The sequence below is a fragment of the Oryza sativa genome, chromosome 6, assembly GCF_034140825.1.
Source record: "Oryza sativa Japonica Group chromosome 6, ASM3414082v1".
Classification (NCBI taxonomy): Eukaryota; Viridiplantae; Streptophyta; class Magnoliopsida; order Poales; family Poaceae; genus Oryza; species Oryza sativa.
This window is the reverse complement of record NC_089040.1, coordinates 27,186,609-27,195,813: the sequence shown is the minus strand read 5'-3', so window position 1 is coordinate 27,195,813 and position 9,205 is coordinate 27,186,609. Positions and strand designations below refer to the sequence as shown.

The 9,205-nt window shown below is 44.3% G+C and overlaps 2 protein-coding genes across 2 annotated transcripts; both read left to right on the top strand.

Annotated features, from left to right (window-relative positions):
* Positions 1–2,618: 2,618 nt before the first annotated feature.
* LOC107275651 (uncharacterized) lies at positions 2,619–4,158 on the top strand. Its single transcript, XM_066311771.1, has 5 exons — positions 2,619–2,720; positions 3,326–3,418; positions 3,531–3,716; positions 3,834–3,953; positions 4,063–4,158. The coding sequence occupies exons 1-5, from the start codon at positions 2,619–2,621 to the stop codon at positions 4,156–4,158; spliced, it is 597 nt and encodes a 198-aa protein (XP_066167868.1).
* Positions 4,159–7,869: 3,711 nt separating this feature from the next.
* Positions 7,870–9,135, top strand: LOC136357127 (uncharacterized). The gene has a single exon (XM_066311902.1). The coding sequence runs from the start codon at positions 7,870–7,872 to the stop codon at positions 9,133–9,135; it is 1,266 nt and encodes a 421-aa protein (XP_066167999.1).
* The last annotated feature ends 70 nt before the right edge of the window (positions 9,136–9,205 follow it).

Genomic DNA, 9,205 nt, shown 5'->3' with positions numbered 1-9,205 from the left:
GTGCCCACCGCCGCCACCTTCCCCGACAATGACGAGCTTCGACTGAGTTGATAAGGGGCAATTTTATCTCATCACCTAGTAGATGAGAGAAAATCTTTTCGAAAATGAATAAAATGGCAAAAATGCCAAAGTGGCGGTAGACGCACGCTTCATATTGGCATTTTATCGAATCGCATTTTCGGGATGGCATTCTAGCGAAACCGTGTTTTGAACATGGCTAAATATCCATTTTCTCTGGCATTGACAATCCCAAATTTTCGTAAGTAACAACATAAACATGTCTCAAATACTGTAACACGTCATATGATACCAAAATTTACCAGAATTCGGTAATACCAAGTTTTAGCATATTTTGCTGGTACCAAATTATACAGTAGCATTAGATGTATTTAGGTTGATCTCTTCTCAAACTTTTATTATGATAGAAGTTTCTGAGTTACAATGTAGCATTGGTAAAATAATCTTTAGTTTATCATGTTGTATAGTTATATCTTATCAATTGTTGGCATTAAAAAAATGGCGGGGTTAGTTTTGGCATCAAACTGAACACACCCTATATTAGCAAAAGGGTGCCCTTTCACTTGGATATTTTACTAACAGCCCATATCACTACAGAATCGTGCATATCGAACTCCTCAAAATTGCAAGAAATAACGGCACAGTGATGCGCGATACCATCATCTCAAGTCCACAGGATATTAGGATGGACGATTTTTAGACCATGTTGGATTTGGATTAAGTATGGTGACGTATATCACGATAAAACAATGGTTAACGGTGAACAATTAGTACTGTGCTAGCTGCTTTAGAAAATGGCATTTTGGGCTATGTGTCAGTACTATAATCCAGCTCGACTTTTTATGAGTTTTTGTTTTTCCAAGTCATTTTCATTCGTGTTGTCACCTTGAAACGAGACAGAATGGCTAATCTTGTTTGAACTCTCCGTATATACATTGCAAATACAATAGGAGCAGTGCATGGTGTTTCGTTTCATTCATGCACCATTTCACACATTGTATTTGATATTTGCATCAGATTGCTACGAAGCTAAGAACAATCGCTGCATTCCTACATCTACGCGCGGTTAGCTCGCCGGCGTCGCCTGCGGCGGCTTCTTGATGGTCTTATCGCTATTGTGAACCATCAGCATCTCCTGCACCGCCGCGGAGAGCAGCGACTAGGGCCGGTTCAACATTTTAAAGGGCCCTAGGCGAACTTCACATTATAGACCCTTTAGAAGTTAAGAAGTTAAGGCTATTTTTTAACTTGTAATATCTATAAAGCATCTATACTATAGTAACAGAAATAAACATTTCTAACATGTTAAATAATAAATCAAACAGTTTGCAAGTTGCAATATAACAATTTGTTCTCGATAAATAATATCGATAGTATGATTGATAACTTAAAAAACACACAGTAGAAACAAAGTACTATGACCTAAAATCAGTGAGGGAAAAATGTATATAATCAAGGGCCTAGGCCTAATGAAAACTGATCCACCATATACCTTAATTTAATTAGCTTATGGACTTATGGTGCACTGAATGGTTGTATAATCTCTTGAACGGTTGAACCCAGAACGGTAGAACCCTAAGTCCCTAATCTTGGTAATTTAACGGGGAACAAAAAATAAATTAGAAGAACCGATCAATTCTAATCAGTGAGAAGGATCGATGGATTGGATCATCAATTCTAATCAGTGAGAAGGATCAATTCTAGCCTATTGGGCTAAATATCTATACAGGATCCCCCCATTTTAGCTTGGCCCTAGGCCATCGTCCTTATGGCCCTACTCCAGAGCTGGCCCTGGCCAGCGACGCCGCGCTCGGCGGCTGCTGCTGCAAGCCGTGAATAGCACCCGCCGCCGCCGCGTGCTCCACCTCCATGCCGAGCCGAGCAACCGATCACGTTCCTCCTCCTATCTCGCCCAAAATCTCACCTCGCTTCGCTGCTCTGAGCACGTCTGCGCTGCAATGGCGGCGACAGAAACATATACGTAGGCGCGCGCGCGGCCATCGGCTGCCGCACGCGGCGCCGCGCCCAGATACGGCGGTTCAGCGGTGGATTATCCGTTTTCGCGGGCGGATGGATCAGGGCGCGCGGCGTTGCGGCCGGTGGCGCGCGCGCGCGCTCACGCGGAGGCGTGCCGGAAGTTGGCTGCGGACGAACACTCTGCACGCGGCGCGGCGCGTCGCCCGAACAGCAAAACCGCATTCACGTTAATTACCGTTCTTTCATCACCGAGCTAATCCATCCGCTCCACGTTAATTAAGTTGGGTTTCAAACACGTGACGCGTCCCTGAAGGGAAAACGGGTTTACCCTGGGTTGAGAAGGCCAAATTGCAGGGAAAAAACAACAGCCGCGATTAACAGGTTAAAGGAGCTCTAAAGCAGTTAATGTGGCACTGTATGCGTGTCGCCGACCGCCGCTGACAACATGTAACCTCCTTGTAACCTTTTCACCCCCTCTGCTCGACCAACGACTTGATAGCCACGAAACTTTGAAAATAAGAACAGCCCTTGCCTTGAGACGGTCACGTACGTCACGCAGCCCACGCTCTTCTTGGAAGCATCTCGCCATGAGTGCCATCGCCGCCGGCCGCCGTCGCGTCACCATGCCGTACTACGCGCTGTTCGGCGAGGTGGTCATGGATGGGATCGTCCGTGTGGAACCCATGGGAGGGTTCGACGGTACAGCCACTGCCTACTATCTTCAGGTACATACGAATAATAATCGATCCCTTTCTTTCCGTTCCAGGATGAACTCCCTGTGTGCCATGTCGTCGTTGGTAGTGGTACTGATTCGTGGTAGTTTTGGGGCTGATCAAAGTGTTAGTTTGTTTTAAAAAAAGATTTGGTGTTTGATCTGTCTTAGGAGCTGTTTGGTTGGGCTGATTTTGGCCCGTTGCATCTCTTTCTTTCCACAGGCCTAGTAGAAAAAAAAATACGAAGCGCGTGTTAAAAAAAAAGTTGCGAAGAACACCCTGGCCAGCTGCTTGGATTCGCCGCGTTTTTCTGATGGATTACTTATCTTTAGCAGAAAAAAAAATTGTTCACTTGTTCATATGAATGGTAGTAGTAGTTTAATGTATTGTGTGCTGTGGGACGTAGGATTCTGGTGGATTCCGTTACTTATATTTAGTACCAAAAATTTAGCAGTTTAACAAAAAAATAATCAACACACTCACATATTCAACCTTCTTTGATCTAGCTGTTAAGCTAATTAACTGGAACCATTTCTATTTTGCATTCTCCAATAAAACATCCTCCTTATAGGTTAACAGTTAATTAGGTGGTAATATTTGTTTCATTTGATCTGCAGTTGACATGCGACGTCTGCCGTGGGGAGACTGCCAAGGAGATCTGTCTGTTCCCAGATCACCCCTGCCCTCACCATCTAGGTCAGATGGCATTCGTGATGTGCTATCCGACCTGTGACATACTGTATGGATGCATTTTCTTCTTTCATTTCCATCTGTTAGTTGTGGTTTCTAAATTTTTGCTTCCATCTGTTTGTTTGAATGTAGTGCAAGGACTGTGGCTCCCTGGGCTCAGTCTCCCTCATACCCGGCAAGGGGAAAGCCCTCACCCCTGATTCCAAGAACATGGTGATGTTAATCCATTGCGATGGACACATCCCTATCGCTTTCAGCCCGGCACCCTACTGGATTGCCAACAAGGTGAAGTTCAGCACTTTAGCTCCAGAAATTTTGGTTTGGCTGTGTGCGTCCGATTAGACATAGAGGCCGGGTTTATCTCATTTTCTTAAAAAAAAAAGCTCCAGAAATTTTGATGAAATCCATTGTTCACTGATGTTTCTCTGTTGACAGGTCAATGGGGATCAGCATGAGTTGCACTTCTCCAAGGATGGGTTCGAGGGCTACGGCGACAATGATGAGCTGATTCTCACCAGTGCCAAGTTCACCGTCGAGAGGCTGAAGAAGGCCGAGGTGCCTTAAGTACATCTGAGGTAAGTACATATTCAGCGGATGGTTTCCCCAAATGTGCAATTTCTTTTGCATTTTTCCTAATTCATCTCCTTTTTTGTCATTGGTGCAGAAAATGTCATTCAAATGGCATATCAAGGCTAAAGACAGGGCAAATCATAGACTATCACAAGTGGTCATTGAGAATAATTTTTTGTGCTTCCACTGAGCATTTGTGAGAGGCTGGAAAGCGATGTTATCTGGATGATGAATGATATCTGTCCTTTCTTTTGGTGTTTGTCATATGCTTTCAGATCTAAAAACTTCGTCTAAAAAAATAACTTCTAAAGATGAATCTAAACAAATGCTTGTCCAGATTCATCTCTAAAAATTAGTTTTTTTAAGGACGGAGGGATACTCCACATGCCTTTGTTTCTCGGTTTCTGTACACATATAAACCACTACCATCACACTCCCCTCGTTTCGCAGCCGTCTGGTAAGGCCGACAGAAAAGGCCCATCCTTCCATCTCGACTTCGGTTTGGTTTAGTTTCCAACTTTTTCTTCAAACTTCCACTTTTTCATTACATTAAAACTTTCCTACACACATAAACTTTCAACTTTTCCATCACATCGTTCCAATATCAATCAAACTTTCAATTTTTGTGTGAACTAAACACACCCTTCGATTATAGATTTGACCTGGTAGAATCCTCAAACAAAAGGCAGGTATTAGCAAGATACTAGTATAACTGAATAAACGTTCTCCATTCTACTATCCTGCATAGTAACTGACTATATGACAATTGACAGTCGAAATTGGAAGCCACACGATCAAAAACGAAGGATGAAAGGTAGAGCCAGGTATCTTGCAAATTTGATAGGTGTTGTCTACTGTATTGAATACATCAGGCTTGTTGTTTGTTCATATGTGCCAATTTCTCATAATCTTCATAAATTCCGGCCGGCATCGCCCAGTGGAAAAGAAAAAAAAAACAATCCAGTCCATTTCCTTGTACTATGGCCCGTTTGGCAATTGCTAGACCCAAGTGCCTTCTTGAACGCCACAGCTAGCCTACACAGACGCAAAGAAGAATATACACAAATACATAGAAACAAATTACAGCTTAAAGCTGTTAAACTGAAAACCACTAAGGAGACCATAAATTTTATTATGAGAAATTTTACCGTCCTTAAAAAAATATTTGAGGTACCTAAATTCTACTTAAAATTTTTGGTAATACCTAGTATCTAAAGGTACTAAATTTTACACTAGACAATACAATATGGTACCTCTGGTATCTTCTCAAGAATGATAAAATTACTCTTTTATTATAGGTACCGTAAAATTTTGCAACTCATGTTGTTAGTACTCCTGGTTAACTTCAACGTAGAACAACAATCACGTAAATACTAGAGATTAACTATATAATCTTAAAGATGAAAAAGCCTTAGGAATAACAAGTTTATATGTTATATAGTTCCAATAGAAATTCGGCAGAATATTTGAACAATTTAGACATGAACATAAATGTTAATAACAAAGACAATATAGTTACATCGCGGGAATGGAAAAACATAGGAATAGGAAAAACATAGCATTTTGATAGGAATACAAGTATAAAACAGAGGATTGCAAAATACAGGAAAAACATAGAAACGGCCATTTGATTAGGCCGCAGGAAAAATACAGGAATTCGAGGAGAGATAAAAACTCAAAGGACTCACAAAAGATCATCGAAGCAGTCGAGTCTGAAGAGGAAGCGGGGAGGGTGCTGTCGGTCGGGAGCAGGAAGGGCGCGAGGGGGAGCGGGCAGTCGGGACTGGGGCAGATTGGCAGGAGGAAAGCGTGGCCGGCGACGGCGTAGTCGCTCAAGAGGAGGGCAGGAACGCGGCACGGGGGAGGCGGGGGGGATTCAGTGCTTGCTGGCAAAATTTAATAATAGTTTGATCCTATCAGATTTTTGATAGCCGTTCAAGAAATTTAGTTCAAAGTCTTTTCAAAAATTGGTAGCAGTCTTTATGAAAAAAAAAACTTTCAAAACTACCCGACTTGGGTACCATAGCATTGGTATTTTGGTAACATTATGTTTAATTGGTTATCCTATCAAAACTTAATAACATTAAAATTTAATAGAGTTTAAAGTGGCAATAAAATGAACAAAGTCTTTAACTATTTATCACAAATATGCCAGTCATTATTTATGTGACATGTCATGCAGGTAAGATCACGATCAAACAATACTTTAGACCGGATGATGTGGAAAACCAAGTTTAATAAACTCGATGCACGCCTAGTTTGTAAATTTAGGTAAAACCCTGTTATAAATTTAAGAACTGATAACGCAATTTACTCTGTTCACTTTTTACGGTAACCGTACCTACATCTAATCATACGTGCTAATTACATGGCACCATGCTATCTCTCATCGTTTGCCTTATATAAAATCAACATTAACTAAAAATTAAATTTTAAAACTTAATTTTAAAGTTGATGTTGATTTTTTTATCGAAATTTATTTTTCAGCATTGGTTTTTAAATCGTTAAGAACATACGTAGAAAACTTTTACTCACAAATTATTACAATTTTGCTTGTATGGCGTATCATCCGTACATGCCCAAACGATAAGGGGGCTAATTGTACCTGCGGCTAATGTGTGCATTCAGCCTAGCTACCTCTCCTGTCGAATACTCGAATCACGTTCGTGCATCATTGTAACACGCGAAAATTCAGTATCCGACCTCTTTGGGACTGTTTGATAAGTCACTCGTAACTCATTTCATCCGATCCTAAACATCGTCCTATTTCCATTTTCCCTTTCCTAATCATTATTTTACCGGTTCTAAAAAAACTCTCGGAGTATGATGTTTTATTTATAGAGTGGACTGAAATACTATTTTTCTTCTTACTATTTTGTTTTGCATAAGGCTATGTTGGGAAGTGAGTTTTGATTTTGCTATATTCTGAGCATACTTCTCGAACTATTAAACAATACGTTTTTTCTAAAAAAAATACATGTAGGTGTTTATTAAAAAACCAAATATTTTTTAAAAATATATAATAATTGTTATTTAGTTAATCAACATATTTGTCCTCAGCTCTATCGAACTGAGCTTGGATTTGGAGGGAATAATAATCGGAGTGAGGTGCGGGAGCGAGAGTCTTTCCATGATGACATGCGTGTAACAACTTGGGTCAACGTGGCTTTCTTCTGGCTCACTCGTACTCCCTCCGTTTTTAAAAAGATGATATCATTAACTTTTAACTACATATTTAATTATTTATCTTTTTCCAAAACTTTATAATTACATAATTTTTTTTAATAATAAGAACGTTAAATGTGTGATAAAAACTCAACAACGTCATCTATCTAACAACGATTGACCCCGCCGTGGGCGCCTGTGCTGGCCGTCGATGGTCCGTACTAGCATCGTATCCACCGGCAGTCAAGACATGATCTATTGATCTCCGAGTCCAGTTTGGTTTGGAGAAAATTGATAGAGAGTATATATGGGTCTGGGAGCTTTGGATGTTCATATTCCAGTACCTGACGAATCGAATTTTGAGTCCGAGTCGGAATTGGGAACACATCTGTCCAGCCAATGAATACAATCGTGCAGTCTCATTGGTACGTGTACCCAACCAAGTGACACCAATCGTTGATCTTAAGAGAAGTTTAATATTATAGCCCACTATTAGCTCCAATTTATCTATAGTCAATCTAATAGCCAATTTATATAATAGTTGATTACTTTACTACTAATATATGGTCCCACCTATCATATACACATTATGTCTTGGAATCCGTGCTGTAGCTGGCTACATATCTGTAGCATGCTGCTCTTCTCTCTCATCTTTTATCTCATTAAAATATATTTACAGCTGGCTAATAGCCTGCTATTGTACCTGCTCTAATTTGTCTGCTGCTGCCATCTCATCATGGCTGGAAAAAAGAGGCAGAACAAAAAGAGAGGAGACGTGTCGAAGCCATCGCAACGACGGCAAGCAAATCAGCGCAGTAACGCACTACCCGCGGAACAGAAACCCAAAGAGGACCTGATCAGCAAGCTCCCCGATGACATCCTCGTGCCCATCCTGTCCATGTGCCCCTACGCCGACGCCGAGCGAGCCGCCGCGGTTTCACGGCGGTGGCAGCATCTCCACACCCGGCTCCCCAACGTTCGGTTCAGCATGTCCGTGCAGGGGCTTCTCGCGCCTCTTGGCGAGTCGAGCAAACCGCGCGTGCAGAGCATGGCGCGCACGCTTCAGCGGCGCTGCTGCGGCGGCGGCGACACCGTGAAAACGCTTCACATTGGTTACCGGAAGGACGTCCCGTTCGAGTGCAGGTACGCGGAGGAGTTCGTCGCGCTGGCCAACGCGACGAGGCTGGAGCTGGGCGTGCAGTGCGCGAGGGGGCTCCCCGACGAGGACGCCGGCGAGTGGTCGCTCGAGCTGCCGCCGGCGACCGCCGAGCTGCAGCTGCGGCTGTACTGGTACGCGGTGCGGCCGCCCGGCCTGCACGGCCCCGGCGTCGCCTCCCTCCGGTGGCTCGCGCGGAACGGCCTGGCGGTGCTACGCCCGGAGTCGTTCCTCTCCGGCGGCGGCGTCGTCTTCCCGGCGCTGGAGGAGCTGCACATCGTCAAGTGCACGCTTCCGGCCGGCGGCGGCATCGACATCACGTCCGCCGCCATGCCGCGGCTGAGGCGCCTCATCGTCACCGACGTCGCCGTGATGAGCGCCGCCACCAAGGCCGGGATCGCCGTGCTCGCCGACGAGCTGGCGGAGCTCCGCGTCTCGTGTCGCTGCGACACCGAGCCCATGGCGACGTCCGACCCCGCCGCCTACCACCTGAAGCCGCGGTTCCGCGCCCTCTTCACCCGCTACTCGTGCGTCCGCGTGCGCGCGCCCAGGCTGCGCGTGTTCGAGTGGCGCTGCTGCTTCGCCGACGAGGTGCGCGTGGAGAGCGTCGGCCGCCTCTCGGACGTCGCGGTGGAGCTCGCCGCCGGCCGGCTGCCGAGGCTGTGGGACGAGGAGAGCAAGTCTCTGTCGGTAGAAGACTGCGACAAGCTGATGAAAGGCATCCTACGTGGGCTCCTGCCTGGACTGCGGCCGCGCAGCTGGGATTGGGTTCAGAGGAAATGCGTCAAGCGCGATGAAAGGTGGCTTAGCTTTGAGATCTCAAGTGCCCCAAAGTATGATACTTAACTGATTACTGATGATAAATAATATATATTACTCCATCCATCCATAAATATTTAACGCTGTTTCGTCTTAA

What these genes read in the sequence shown, in the direction of transcription:
- LOC107275651 (XM_066311771.1), top strand. Translation starts at nt 2,619, where the DNA reads ATGCCGTACTACGCGCTGTTCGGCGAGGTGGTCATGGATGGGATCGTC. An exon ending in CCACTGCCTACTATCTTCAG is followed by an intron (nt 2,721 to 3,325) that starts GTACATACGAAT and finishes TTTGATCTGCAG; the next exon opens with TTGACATGCGACGTCTGCCG. An exon ending in CTTTAGCTCCAGAAATTTTG is followed by an intron (nt 3,717 to 3,833) that starts GTTTGGCTGTGT and finishes CTCTGTTGACAG; the next exon opens with GTCAATGGGGATCAGCATGA.
- LOC136357127 (XM_066311902.1), top strand. Translation starts at nt 7,870, where the DNA reads ATGGCTGGAAAAAAGAGGCAGAACAAAAAGAGAGGAGACGTGTCGAAG.